General features: G+C 43.3%; 1 protein-coding gene and 1 long non-coding RNA gene across 2 annotated transcripts in view; both read left to right on the top strand.

Moving 5' to 3' along the window:
* LOC139265166 (uncharacterized) overlaps nt 1–2,526 on the top strand; it is a 45,296-nt gene extending 42,770 nt beyond the window's left edge. The window contains exon 3 of the long non-coding RNA XR_011593487.1: nt 2,444–2,526. This is a non-coding gene — a long non-coding RNA (uncharacterized lncRNA). The remainder of the gene's footprint in view (nt 1–2,443) is intronic.
* A 19-nt stretch (nt 2,527–2,545) lies between these two features.
* On the top strand, nt 2,546–14,902 carry LOC139266130 (titin homolog). Its single transcript, XM_070883976.1, has 3 exons — nt 2,546–7,076; nt 8,590–8,693; nt 14,753–14,902. Exons 1-3 carry the CDS (start codon nt 2,546–2,548, stop codon nt 14,900–14,902), a joined length of 4,785 nt encoding a protein of 1,594 aa, XP_070740077.1.
* The last annotated feature ends 337 nt before the right edge of the window (nt 14,903–15,239 follow it).

The raw sequence follows: 15,239 nt of genomic DNA, 5'->3' as shown, positions 1-15,239 counted from the left end.
CCCTCATCTCCGGAATCAATCTAGTGAACCTTCTCTGAACTGCCTCCAATGCAAGTATATCCTTCCTTATGCTTGCGGCACCCCGCTAGTTACAGCCTGCCAATTTGAAAATGACCCGTTTAGCCCTACTCTCTGTTTTCTGTCCGTTAACCAATCCTATATCCATGCTAATATATTATTCCCAACCGCATGAGTTCTTATCTCACCTCCTGCGCCTCCTCCTGCGCCTCCTCCTCCTCCTCATCCTGCACCTCCTCCTGTGCCTCCTCCTTCTCCTTCTCCTCCTGCACCTCCTCCTCCTCCTGCGCCTCCTCCTGTGCCTCCTCCTCCTCCTCCCTCCTCCTCCTGTACCTCCTGTGCCTCCTCCTCCTCCTGCGCCTCCTCATGTACCTCCTCCTGCACCTCCTCCTCCTCCTCCTCCTCCTGCACCTCCTGCGCCTCCTCCTCCTCCTGCACCTCCTGCACCTCCTCCTCCTCCTGCGCCTCCTCCTGCACCTCCTCCTCCTCCTGTGCCTCCTCCTCCTCCTCCTGCACCTCCTGCGCCTCCTCCTCCTCCTGCGCCTCCTCCTGCACCTCCTCCTTCTCTACTGATATTAATTACTTTAAGTTTCTCACTCTTATTAGCCCCGTATTTCCCTACTATTTTTGGTATGCTTTTTGTGTTTTCTACTTTGAAGACTGATACAAAATATTTGTTTAAAGTCCCTGCCATTTCCTTATTCCGCATTACAATTTCATCTGTCTCAGCCTCTAAAGGACCAATGCTTACTTTTGCTACCATCTCAAAGTTAGGTGCTTAAATTATTTTGTAGAGCCAGGAGGAACAAGAGCGGTCCTCCGAGCTCCAGAAGAATAATGTCGACTGCTGCCGACTGGGCTTCTGCCCCGCCGTGATTGTAACTCCCTCCTGAACCTACCATTTTCCCAACCAGGTCATCTCTGGGCCACCCAAAATTGCACTAGCCCAGAGTCAGTGAGTTGCACAGGATGCTTGTTTGGCGTCCACAGCCCACTGAATGTATGTTAATGATGCCCAACCCTTGAAATGGGCCGGGCCTCACGTTGACCTCACTCATATTGGGCAGCTGGATGGTATGTTTCCCCAGTCAGCTTCTTGATAGTTAAATATAAGAACATAAGAACATAAGAATTAGGAACAGGAGTAGGCCATCTAGCCCCTCGAGCCTGCTCCGCCATTCAATAAGATCATGGCTGATCTGGCTGTGGACTCAGCTCCACTTACCCACCCTCTCCCCATAACCCTTAATTCCCTTATTGGTTAAAAATCTATCTATTTGTGACTTGAATACATTCAATGAGCTAGCCTCAACTGCTTCCTTGGGCAGAGAATTCCACAGATTCACAATCCTCTGGGAGAAGAAATTCCTTCTCAACTCGGTTTTAAATTGGCTCCCCCATATTTTGAGGCTGTGCCTCCTAGTTCTAGCCTCCCCGACCAGTGGAAACAACCTCTCTGCCTCTATCTTGTCTATCCCTTTCATTATTTTAAATGTTTCTATAAGATCAACCCTTATCCTTCTGAACTCCAACGAGTAAAGACCCAGTCTACTCAATCTATCATCATAAGGTAACCCCCTCATCTCTGGAATCAGCCTAGTGAATCGTCTCTGTACCCCCTCCAAAGCCAGTATATCCTTCCTTAAGTAAAGTGACCAAAACTGCATGCAGTACTCCAGGTGCGGCCTTACCAATACCCTGTACAGTTGCAGCAGGATCTCCCTGCTTTTGTACTCCATCCCTCTCGCAATGAAGGCCAACATTGCATTCGCCTTCCTGATTACCTGCTGCACCTGCAAACTAACTTTTTGGGATTCATGCACAATGACCCCCAGGTCCCTCTGCATCTCAGCATGTTGTAATTTCTCCACATTCAAATAATATTCCCTTTTACTGTTTTTTTTCCAAAGGTGGATGACCTCACACTTTCCGACATTGTATTCCATCTGCCAAACCTTCGTCCATTCACTTAACCTATCCAAATCTCTTTGCAGCCTCTCTGTGTCCTCTACACAACCCGCTTTCCCACTAATCTTAGTGTCATCTGCAAATTTTGTTACACTACACTCTGTCCCCTCTTCCAGCTCATCTATGTATATTGTAAACAGTTATGGTCCCAGCACCGATCCCTGTGGCACACCACTAACCACCGATTTCCAACTCGAAAAAGACCCATTTATCCCGACTCTCTGCTTTCTGTTCCCCAGCCAATTCTCTATCCATGCTAATACATTTCCTCTGACTCCGCGTACCTCTATCTTCTGCAGTAAAAAGTTTACCCCATTATTTTATTCAAGTTGCAAATGTATGAATAACTTTAAATAACTACAAATTAAAAAAATATGTTTCTATATTTGTAATTGTAAGTCTCAAATAAGCTGAAAACAATATTTGATTATAATATGACATGTTTCCTTTTGTATAGATGACTATGGAAGAACTCAACAAATTAATTCAGAATATAATAACATTTGTAGTGGCAGTATTGACCAGCATCATCTATCCAGCTATTCAGAAGTATGAAGAAATGAAAATAGATCTCGCTGACAGGCAAGCTCTCACTGAAAGGCAATCTGTCGATGATAGTCAAGAACTCATTGAGACCCAAGATCTCATGGAAACCCAAGTTGTTGCCAAAGGCCTCAAATTGACTGATAGGCAAGTCGGCACTGAACTACTTGAATTGTCTGAAAAGGAAGTTGAAACTGAACAACTTGAATTGTCTGAAAAGGAAGTTGAAACTGAACGACAGGTAGCATTTGAATTGTCTGAAAAGGGAGTTGAAACTGAACAACAGGTAGCATTTGAATTGTCTGAAAAGGGAGTTGAAACTGAACGACAGGCAGCACTTGAATTGTCTGAAAAGGGAGTTGAAACTGAACAACTTGAATTGTCTGAAAAGGAAGTTGAAACTGAACGACAGGTAGCACTTGAATTGTCTGAAAAGGGAGTTGAAACTGAACGACAGGCAACATTTGAATTGTCTGAAAAGGAAGTTGAAACTGAACAACTTGAATTGTCTGAGAAGGAAGTTGAAACTGAACGACAGGTAACACTTGAATTGTCTGAAAAGGAAGTTCAAACTGAACGACAGGCAACACTTGAATTCTCTGAAAGGGAAATTCAAACTGAAAAAACTGCATTTATTGAAAAGAAAATTGGAACTAGACTAATTGAATTTGCTGAAAAGGAAGTTGAAACTGAAATCCAAGACTTTGATGAAAGGAAAGAATCTGATGAAAGGAAAGAATCTAGTGAAAGGAAAGAATCTATTGAAAGCGAAGAATCTGCTGAAAGCCAAGAATCTGCTGAAAGCGAAGAATCTGCTGAAAGCCAAGAATCTGGTGTAAGCTACTCCACTGAATGTGAAGAATACTCTGAGAACGAAGATGTTGCCAAGACCCGAGATTCCAACAAGAGACAAGGAGCCATTGAAAGCCAAATTGCTGCCAAAGTCCAAAAAGCTGCTAAAATCCCAGATACCACCAAAATCAAAGTTGCCAGCAAAGGCCAAGTAGTCACCAAAGGCCAAGAAGTTTCCAAAGACCCAGATGTCACCAAAGTTCAAGATGTTGAAAGCCAAGATGCTGTCAAAAGTCAAAAAGACATCACAAAAAGCCAAAGTGTTGCAGAAAGCGAAAGTTCCTTCAAAAGCCAAGATTCCTTTGAAAGTCAATATCTAAATGAAAGCCAAACCATCGCACAAAGGCAAGATGACACAGAAAGACAAAGTTTCAAGGAGCATATTATGTCAACTGGTCAGATTTCTCCATCAGAAATCAGTGACATAGCTGACGAAATGGTAAATGATGTAATTACATCAGTTAATGAGGATCCATTCAGCCCACCTATGAAACTACTCCCCTCGCTCAAATGTGTTTCAGAAATCCTACGTAAACCTCTAGAAAAGACAGATGTGGATAATAAGGATGTTCTGGGTATTTCCAGATCACAAATACTTCCAGCAGCTGAAAAAGTTATAAGGGCATGTCTCGAAAAATTAACAACTGCATACCCTCACCTCGTATACATTCTCACTGGTTTTCCCAGTACTCAGAAAACATCTTTGAATTCCAAGAAATTAATTTTGAATTGCAAAGTCCGTTGTCTTGCCACAGATATTATACATAATATTCTTCAGAAACTGCATTGTATTCTAACAAGTGATGTAGTTGCTGCTATTTTAAAAGGCAAACCAACCATCTCAAGTTTACATAATAAAGATAATATAACAGTTAAAAATGAACAGGTTCATAATTCTGAGATCAAAGCAGAAAATGACAAAAATGACGATCTTTGTCTAATTAATATAGAACAAGAGTCTTCCACAACATATATACATGAAATCTGTTTGGGAATAACAACGGAAATACCTCAGGTCACTTCAGAATTGGAAGGCTCAGAGGTATTCAAAATTATTGAAGACATGAATAAATTTGTGTCGATAAGGCTTGAGACTATCACATCTGCTAAGTTGAAGCCAATTATATGCGCTGATCCTCCTGTGTCACCATGTGAAAACCCAGAAATAGATTTCAGTAAGCACGCCAAGAACATAGTACTTTATATACTGAAAGCAATACATAATGAGGTAAAAAGAAAAATTGTTGCAAGACTTAAAACTGGAACTGATATGTCACTGCTAAATGAAACTATTTTAGTAGATGAAATAATTGGTGCTATTTTGCAGTCTCTTTGTGGTAAAACAGCTGACAATTTCACTAAACTAAAATTGGAGAAGATAGTAAAACATAAACGATCCTCAAGTCCCCCCTCAGAGGCGAAACCTAAACTGAAGACATCACATAAAAAGCCAGCTGAGCAAGTGATTTCTACACCTAAAAATGAAACACTCCCAGCTCTGAATATTCCTGGAATGGTGATTTATCCACAAATGGAGGAAGTTAGTGATATCCCACCAGTCAAAACTCCACCAGGACGACAAATGCCTGAGGCTGCCCCTGTGATTCAGCAGAGCTCTGAAGCTGACAAGAAACCTGATGAACCAGAAAAAGGTACAACATTTCCAAGTACACCCAGGAGGGATTCCAAGCCACCCATCAAACATGATCTTAATGAGAAGGAACTTGCTTATAAACCAAAAGACATTCCTAAAGGGAGCTTATTGGAGAAATTGTTCAAGAAGTCTGAGGGAACTTCGACTGTTGATCTTCATCCTGAAAAAAACCCAAAAGAGACACAAACCATACCAAAAAGATGCCGACGTAAAGACAAAAAAGTACAAACAAAACAACACATAGCCAAAGAGAAAAAACACCACAAAGGCAAAGGCACAAAAGAACACACGGGCAAAGGCACAAAACAAGAGACAGAGAAAGTCAAAAAACAAGAGACAGAGAAAGTCACAAAACAAGAAATAGAGAAAGACACAAAGCAAGAGACAGAGGAAGTCACAAAACAAGAGACAGAGAAAGACACAAAACCAGAGACTGAGGAAGTCACAAATCTAGAAACAGAGAAAGACACAAAACCAGAGACTGAGGAAGTCACAAATCAAGAAACAGAGAAAGACACAAAACCAGAGACTGAGGAAGTCACAAAACAAGAGACAGAGAAAGACACAAAACAAGAGACAGAGGAAGTCACAAATCAAGAAAGAGAGAAAGACACAAAACCAGAGACTGAGGAAGTCACAAAACCAGAGACTGAGGAAGTAACAAAACAAGAGACAGAGAAAGACACAAAACAAGAAATAAAGAAAGACACAAAACAAGAGACAGAGGAAGACACAAAACCAGAGGCAGAGGAAGTCACAAAACAAGAGACAGAGAAAGACACAAAACAAGAGACAGAGAAAGACACAAAACAAGAGACAGAGGAAGTCACAAATCAAGAAATAGAGAAAGACACAAAACCAGAGACTGAGGAAGTCACAAAACAAGAGACAGAGAAAGACACAAAACAAGAGACAGAGGAAGTCACAAAACAAGAGACAGAGAAAGACACAAAACAAGAGACAGAGGAAGTCACAAAACAAGAGACAGAGAAAGACACAAAACAAGAGACAGAGGAAGTCACAAAACAAGAGACAGAGGAAGACACAAAACAAGAGACAGAGGAAGACACAAAACAAGAGACAGAGGAAGACACAAAACAAGAGACTGAGGAAGACACAAAACTAGAGACTGAGGAAGTCACAAATCAAGAAATAGAGAAAGTCACAAAACAAGAGACTGAGGAAGTCACAAAACAAGAGACAGAGAAAGACACGAAACAAGAAATAAAGAAAGACACAAAACCAGAGACTGAGGAAGTCACAAAACCAGAGACTGAGGAAGTTACAAAACCAGAGACTGAGGAAGTCACAAAACCAGAGACTGAGGAAGTCACAAAACCAGAGACTGAGGAAGTCACAAAACAAGAGACAGAGAAAGACACAAAACAAGAAATAAAGAAAGACACAAAACAAGAGACAGAGGAAGACACAAAACCAGAGGCAGAGGAAGTCACAAAACAAGAGACTGAGGAAGTCACAAAACAAGAGACAGAGGAAGCCACAAAACAAGAAATAGAGAAAGACAGAAAACAAGAAATAGAGAAAGTCACAAAACAAGAGATAGAGGAAGTCACAAAACAAGAGACAGAGGAAGTCACAAAACAAGTGGCAGGCAAAAAACCAAAAAAAGCAGCAGATAAAGACATTAAAAAACCAGCAGACAAAGACACAAAAAACCCAGCAGACAAAGACGCAAAAAAAACAGCAGACAAAGACGCAAAAAAAACAGCAGACAAAGACGCAAAAAAACCAGCAGACAAAGATGCAGAACCAGAAACAGGCAAGGACACAAAACCAGAAACAGGCAAAGACACAAAATCAGAAACAGGCAAAGAAACAAAAAAACTCACAGGCAAAGACACAAAACTAGATTCAAAAATGTTACCTGGTGACAGGGTCCCTTACCAATTAGAACTTCATCCAGAAGCAATCAAAGCACTATCTCAATTAATCGTGAGCCTCGTTTTGGACAGGTTTGCCTTATCCGAAGTTAAAGAATACATACCACATGAAGAAAGAAAACGACAGTATCCAGGAAAAGGTATTAATTCCAAATGTAGACTAAGAACTTACGAAATGATTATTACATTGGCCCGTAATTTGCAGTCAGCGGCGAAGCAAAGGCGTTCGCCATTGGCTCCGAAGTAAGCTTTAGACAAAGATCTCGCGACCTCTGTGGTGAGGAGTTTGGGTTTTCCGACGCGTAATTGAAATGGGGATATTGGGGAGGGTTGACCCATCCACCTCCACGGAGGTGTGTGGGGGACCTGACCCATCCACCTCCATGGCACGAACCTGGTATTGCAGTACTTCCAGGAACGGTGCAGTGGCTCTAGGCCTTTTGGCTAAGAGCATTGGCGCAGAGTGATCCTTGGCATGTGCAAGGTGACCTCTGGCGTTTGTGATTTGACAAAGAATTGGAACGATTGGCCCAAAAAGAGTTTCCAGCAAAGAGCTGCTGTGACATCAACAAACTATCTCAGCAGCCAATCAAAACACAGAATTCCCACAGACAGTAAACCAGGAAGCCGGGGTAAGCTCCTTTGATTCTAACTTTTTTTAAATGTTAGAGGGAGCAAAACAAAGATGCGATTCTGAGGCAAACCTGAAATAAAGATGAACAAACTTAAAACTTTTTTTTTAAGTTTCTTAAAATTTTAGTTTTTATTAAAATGGATAAATTTGACACTCCAGAAAATTAAAATTAGTTTTTCAGGGTCATAACCTTTGGTTAGCAGTCAATACACTGTCAAAACCCCAGTTACACCTAATCCAAAAAGGTCTTAACTTTTAATGGGGTAATTAACAGCGGCAATACCGCTGAAGAGCCGAATTTTCATCAATTTCCTTGATTTGACAGATCACACTAATTATCTGCTCTGGGGAGGGAGTGAGTGGTGGGGAGGCGGGGGGCGTGGAGGAGGATCGTGGGGAGATAACGCAGCCTGTCGAGCAACAGTGAATGACAAGCGTAACTTTAGGATTCCCTTGTTAGGCTGCATATACGCTAAATCCTGAAGTTACGGTCAGTTTCAAAGGCAAAATGGCGGCGAGCGCAAATTCCGGGCCATTATGTCCAGTAGAAGATTATATAGTAACATAAAAATAACAGGACCATGTCAGATGTACAACTGGAGTCATTAAAAGGAAAGCAATTAGAATAAAATCGTTCTGTGATTAAATTGTTACATGGAGAGAAAGTATCCTGATATCTACTAAAGTCAAACCAACAAGGAAGTTCAATTCCAAGACATAAAGTGTGGGTCCTGAAAGCAACAGTTTGAAGTGCTCGAGTAGGTATACTAGATTGAAGCAATGCCAATTAATGTAAATTTAAAAATCTAGTGAATGTGAGAAGATATTCAGGATATTTAATAGCTTTTACGAAGTTGAAGTACCAGGAATAAAAAATTATAACCAGTGAACTAGTAGCTTTAGGCAGTAGCTGTGCTGCACTATTCTATGATTCTATGATAGGAGTCTTTCTTCATCTATTGACATTTTGGCCTTGTTGTCTTCATTGTTCTCAAATGAACTGCTTACATCTCCTAAAGCTGATTCCAAGAAGCTCAGCTGCCTTATTCATTCCATAATTGTTATTTACTCCGCCTACTCTCTATTGCCAAAGTCCAAGTACCGAATACGGATTCCCTATCTGGTGAGGCTCATCTAGCATTTCTAATGCACTTCTGGGCAGGATATATGAGTTAGACTGTCAACTGTTAGCTGGGCTTCTTTCATCTTTAGCTTTCTTCACCATCTCAATCTCCTTCACCAACCTCTCTCTCTTTTATTAATACGACTACGATTATTTCTACACTGAATTCTTTTCTCGTTCACAATTTCCAAATAAGCTGTGCTGCATATTTTTTTCTCTGTACATAACATTAAAGCCAAGACTCATTGCATCGTTTGTTTCAATTTATTATTTCCCATTGCCTCACAACCCCACAAAATGTCTGCGCTCCTAAAATTCTGGTCTCTTGAACATTTGCTCAACCATCTGTGGACGTGCCCTCAGCTGCTTGGGCCCTAAGCTCTGGAACTCCCTATCTAAACCTCTACACCTCTCTACCTCTCTTTCCTCCTTTAAGAAGCTCCTTAAAACCTACCTCCTTTAAACAAGCTTTTGGTCATCTGCCTTAATTTCTTTTTCTGTGGCTCGGTGTCAAATTTATCTGTGTCTTGTAACACTGTTGTGAAGCACTTTGGGACATTTTACTATGTTAAAGGCGCTATACATATAAAAGTTATTATTAATAATAAAACTATGGAACTCCTTATCACCCTCAGTCTTCACTTCCTTCTATAATCTACAGCTTTTAACAGACAAGGTTGGCAACCCTGATCACTATTTCTTGATTCATCTCATCCACTCTCTGACATTTTTCAAGCTTGGTGGTGTCCTGCATTATCATCATCATCATAGGCGGTCTCTCGAAACGAGGATGACTTGCTTCCATGCCAAAAAAAGGACGAGTTCACAGGTGTTTCAATGAAGGACCCGAACTACATCCTGAAGGGTGGAAGATGCCTGTGCGTACATTTTTTTAACGTGGGGTAGCAGTTGCACACCAGCCACCACATGGGCTTGACAGAGCTAGGTCTTGGTCCAGTGGCAAGGGTTACTCAAGACAACTGGAGACCAGCTCTGCTGCACTGACCTAGTGCGCACACATATCACAGTGTGGGCTGGTCTGTGCTACCCCTGAGTCCCTGGCCCCGAACTCGCGCCTCCCCTGGGCCCCGATCACGTCCCTCCATAGTTTCTCGCCGCTCCTTCGCCCCAACCTCGCCGCACCTGCTGTATCTGCCCATGCTCCAATTACCGATCTGGACCTTGATGACATCACTCTTCGCAACCGTCGCCCTCCTGCACCAGCTCACGCTGTATCTTGTAGTGACATGCCTCCACGCTGCCCATGGCCGCCGCTCGCCGCTCCTTTTATGGCACCGACCTGCCGCTGATGTTCCCTTGCAGGTCGGGGCCTCCATGCTGCCATGGCCGCCACTCGCCACTCCTTTTATGGCCCCGACCTGCCGCTGATGTTCTCTCACAGGTCGGGCCCTCCCCGCTGCCCATGGCTGCTGCTCGCCCCTTCACATAGTTTCTCAGCTTAAATATGTATTCCTAACCAGATGGTTTCAGGTTTAAGTATGAGAGATGCCAATCACTTGGACATACCAATGATAACGTTAGCCTTGTCTGTTCTTGGCTATGGTTATTAAGTGGGGCTCACTCAATATGAAGAGCTATTCATCTTCTGGGAGAACAGAAATCTGATATAACTCACTTACTCCACTATCAGCACAACAATCAACCGTCTGATCTTGGATCAGCATCAACAGCAAGTTATTAGCAGCATATGTGTAATAGCATCCCTTTTTCATGGCTGAAGGAGGTGTATGGTAGCAAACAGATCCTGTTGTGAAATAATTAGAAAAATGGTTGATAGAAGGGAATCAAAATAAGTTAAATATTAAAAAGAAGTTCTAAAGTATGAGTTCTTTGGATCTGAAGGGGACATATATCAGCCAGTGTTAGGGAGTGATTAGAGCATACGTATTGGCATTTTTATTGATTTATTTTATTATATTTTGAATTTAATTAATTGCATTCTAATTATTCAATACAAGGAACCATTTAAACTTGTTTATTTGGTGTATTATCCTTGGCTGATTTGCAGATAGTTATTAACTGATTAAATAAGTACTGTAACTCTTCTCTTCTTTAGGCAGTCCCTCAGAGTCGAGGATGACTTGCTTCCACACTAATATGAGTTCTCAGGTGATTGATGAGACCAATGTGGGACCTACAGTCTCTTTCACAGGTGGGGCAGACGGTGGTTGGAGGGACGGGTGGGTGGGGTGCGTGGGTTGTTGTGCACTCTTTCCATTGTTTCCGCTTGCCTTCTGTGTGCTCCCGACGAAGTGACTAGAGGTGTTCGGCGCCTTCCCGGATGCTTCTCCTCCACTTTGAGGGTTCTTGGGCCAGGGATTCCCAGGTATTGATGGGGATGTTGCACTTTTTCAAGGAGGCTTTGAGGGTGTCCTTGAAGCATTTCCTCTGTCTACCTGGGGCCCACTTTCCATGTCGGAGCTCCGAGTAGAGCGCTTGTTTTAGGAGTCTCGTATCGGGCATGCGGACAATGTGGCAAGTCCAGTGGAGCTGATCGAGCATGGTCAATGCTTTGATGCTGGCCCGAGTGAGAATACTGATGTTGGTGCGCTTATCCTGCCAATGGATTTTCAGGATATTGCGGCAGCAGCATTGCTGGTACTTCTCCAGTGCTTTAAGGTGCCTGCTGTACATAGTCCATGTCTCTGAAGCATATAGGAGCGGGGATATCACTATTGCTCTGTAGACCATCTGCTTGGTGCCGGGTTTGAGAACCTGGTCTTCAAACACTCTCTTCCTTAGGTGACCGAAGGCTGCACTGACACACTGAAGGCAGTTATGGACTTCGTCATTGACAGTAGGCTCCCGAGGTATGGAAATGGTCTATGTTGTCCAAGGCCTCGTCATGGATCTTGATAATCGTGAGACAGTACTGTGATTGGCTGTTATTTTTGTGGCAGTTCAGTTATTGTGTAATTTAAGACAATATAACTTAATAATGAGAGAATAATTCTGAGCAGTGAGAGACCAGAGGAATAAAACACACCAGGAGAATGTAGTGTTTGGCCTCAGTTAGAATTTCAACTTAAAAGGTAGTTTATCCCTTGAAGCGCAATTGGGCAAAATTTATATTTGAAAGGTTAAATTATTGACTAGCAGCTATGGGTTGCACTGTAGATAAGAAAATTGTAAATATAAAAAATAGCTGAGGATATCATAGACAGAATAAAGAACCTTAAAATAGTGAAGACTGCTGGTCCAGATAACATCCATCCAATGGTGATTAAAGAGATGATATGTGGTTTGCAAGTCACTTGCTCATGTCTTTAACAGTTCACTAGAATCTGGAATTGTTCCCTTGGATTGAAAAGATACTCCCGATTTTCAGTAAGTGTGATAAGCCCAATCAAGGGACCTGTAAGACCATTAGTCTGACATCAGTTATAGAAAAGATGCTGGAAGGGATGATGAGATGCTGGATAAATAATGTGTTATCAACGACACTCAACACAGATTCTGAAATAGAAGATTGTGGCCTGACCTGCTGAGATTTCCAGCATTCTCTGTTTTTATTTCAGATTCCAGCATCTGCAGTATTTTGCTTTTGTTTTAGAATACTGCATCCAGGTTTGCTCTCCTCATATGGTTGGTAATGTATAAGCTTTGGAAAGGATCAGAAGACGGCCATGTAAATGATTGTCAGCTTAAAAAATCTTAGTACTTAGAATGGTTTAAAATGGTAAGTCTATTCACTTTGGAGATTTTTTTAAATGACTGTTCGTTCCTGGGATGTGGGCATCGCTGGCAAGGCCAGCATTTATTGCACATCTCTAATTGCCCTTGAGAAGGTGGTGGTCAGCTGCCTTCTTCAACCGCTGCAGTCCATGTGGAGAAGCCCTTGGGGGTGAGATGATTGACCCCCAACAACTGCAACCATCTTCCTTTGTGCTAGGCATTACTCCAGAATGCTGTTAGGGAGGGAGTTCCAGGAATTTGACCCAGCGACGATGAAGGCACGGCAATATATATTTAACCTGGAGATTATGTTGTTCCCCTGTGCCTGCTGCCCTTCTAGGTGGTAGAGGTCACGGGTTTGGGAAGTACTACCGAAGAAGTCTTGGCAAGTTGCTGCACTGCAGCTACGGTGCGCTAGTGGTGGAGGGAGTGAATGTTTATGGTGGTGAATGGGGTGCCAATCCAGCGCGTTGCTTTGTCCTGGATGGTGTCGAGCTTCTTGAGTGTTGTTGGAGCTGCACTCATCCAGGCAAGTGGAGTGTATTGCATCACACTCCTGACTTGTGCCTTGTAGATGGTGGAAAGGTTTTGGGGAGTCAGGGAGTGAGACACTCGCCACAGAATATCCTGCCTTTGCCCTTGTATCCACAGTATTTATGTGGCTGGTCCAGTTAAGTTTCTGGTCAATGTGACCCTCAGGATGTTGATGGTGGGGGATTTGCCGATGGAATGTCAAGTGGCGGTGGCTAAACTCTCGCATGTTGGAGATAGTTATTGCCTGGTACTTGTGTGGCGTGAATGTTACTTGCCACATATCAGCCCAAGCCTGAATGTCATCCAGGTCTTGCTGCATTCGGGAATGAACTGCTTCATTATCTGAGGAGTTGAGAATGGAACTGAATACTGTGCAATCATCAGCAAACATCCCCACTTCTGATCTTATGATGGGGGGATGATCATTGATGAAGCAGCTGAAGATGGTTGGGCCTAGGACACTGCCCTGAGAAACTCCTGCAGCGATGTCATGGGGCTGAGATGATTGACTTCCAACAACTGCAACCACCTTCCTTTGTACTAGGCATTTCTCCAGCCAGTGGAGAGGTTCCTCCCTTAATTCCCATGGACTTCAATTTTACTTAGGCTCCTTGATTCAATGCTCGGTCAAATGTTGCCTTGATGTCAAGGGCAGTCACTCTCACCTCACCTCTGGAATTCAGCACTTTTGTCCATGTTTGAACCAAGGCTGTAGTGAGGCCTGGAGCCAAGTGGTCCTAGCGGAACCTAAACTAAGCATCGGTGAGCAGGTTGTTAGTGAATGTGCTGCTTCATAGCACTGTCGCAACACCTTCCGTCACTTTGCCGATGATTGAGAATAGACTGATGGGACGGTAATTGGCCAGAATGGATTTGCCCTGCTTTTTGTGGACAGGACATACCTGGGCAATTTTCCACATTGCCTGGTAAATGCCAATGTTGTAGCTATACTGAAACAGCTTGGCTGCTGGCGCAGCTAGTTCAGGTGCACAAGTCTTTAGCACGACAGCCAGGATGTTATCTGATCCCATAGCCTTTGCTGTATTCAGTGCTTGATATCACGTGGAGTGAACCGAATTGGCTGAAGACTGGCTCCTGTGATGGTAGGGACCTCAGGAGGAGGCCGGTATGGATCATCTACTCGGCACTTCTGGCTGAAGACGGTTGCAAACACTTCAGCCTTGTCTTTTGCACTCACATGTTTGGCTCTACCATCATTGAAGATGGGGATATTCATGGAGCCTCCACCTTCCGTTAGTTTTTTAATTGTCCACCACTATTCATGACTGAATATGGCAGGACTGTGGAGCTTTGATCTGATCTATTGATTGTGCGATCACTTAGCTCTGTCGATAACATGCTGCTTCCACTGTTTATCATGCATGTAGCCCTGTGTTGCAGCTTCCCCAGGTTTGAAATCTCATTTTTAGGTATACCTGGTGCTACTCCTGGCATGCTCCTCTGCAGACCTCATTGAACCAGGGTTGGTCCCCAGACTTGATGGGAATGGTAGAGTGAGGGATATACTGTGCCATGAGGTTACAGATTGTGGTGGAATACAATTCTGCTGCTGATGATGACCCACAGCACTTCATGGCTGCCCAGTTTTGAGCTGCTAGATCTGTTCTGAATCTGTTTCCATTTACCACAGTGGTAGTGCCACACAACACAATGAAGGATGTCCTCAGTGTGAAGACGGGATTTTGTCTCCACAAGGACTATGTGGTGGACACTCCTACCAATGCTGTCGTGGACAGATGCATCTGAAACAGGTAGATTGGTGAGGACGAAGTCAAGTAGGTTTTTCCCTCATGTTGGTTCTCTCCCAGCTGTCGCAAGCCCAATCTGGCAGCTATGTCCTTCAGGACTCGGCCAGCTCAGTCAGTAGTGGTGCCACTGAGCCACTGTTGGTGATGGACATTGAACTCCCCCATCCAGAGTACATTCTGTGCCCTTGGTACCCTCAGTGCATCTTCTAAGTGGTGTTCAACATGGAGGAGTACTGATTCATAAGATGTGAGAGGCGGTAGGTACTAATCAGCAAGAGGTTTCCTTGTCCATGCTTGACCTGAAGCCATGAGACTTCATGGGTCTGGAATAATTGTTGAGGACTCCCAGTGCCACTCCCTCCCGACTGTCTACCACTATGCCGATATACCTGGTGGGTCTGTCCTGCCGGTGGGACAGGACATACCCAAGGATGGTGATGGAGGAATAGTGGACTTTGGTTGAAAGGTATGATTCTGTGAATATGACTATGTTGCTTGCCTCGTCTGTGGAACAGCTCTCCCAATTTTGGTACAAATTCCCAGATGT

This window comes from Pristiophorus japonicus, chromosome 6 (genome assembly GCF_044704955.1).
Source record: "Pristiophorus japonicus isolate sPriJap1 chromosome 6, sPriJap1.hap1, whole genome shotgun sequence".
Lineage (NCBI taxonomy): Eukaryota > Metazoa > Chordata > Chondrichthyes > Pristiophoridae > Pristiophorus > Pristiophorus japonicus.
The sequence above is the reverse complement of the archived record's forward strand: the minus strand, read 5'-3'. Positions and strand labels throughout refer to the sequence as shown.

Coding starts and splice junctions, on each gene's coding strand:
- LOC139266130 (XM_070883976.1), top strand. CDS start 2,546: ATGAAAATAGATCTCGCTGACAGGCAAGCTCTCACTGAAAGGCAATCT. Junction 7,077..8,589: donor ACGACAGTATCCAGGAAAAG/GTATTAATTCCA, acceptor CATCTCCTAAAG/CTGATTCCAAGAAGCTCAGC. Junction 8,694..14,752: donor GAATACGGATTCCCTATCTG/GTGAGGCTCATC, acceptor GTTCTCTCCCAG/CTGTCGCAAGCCCAATCTGG.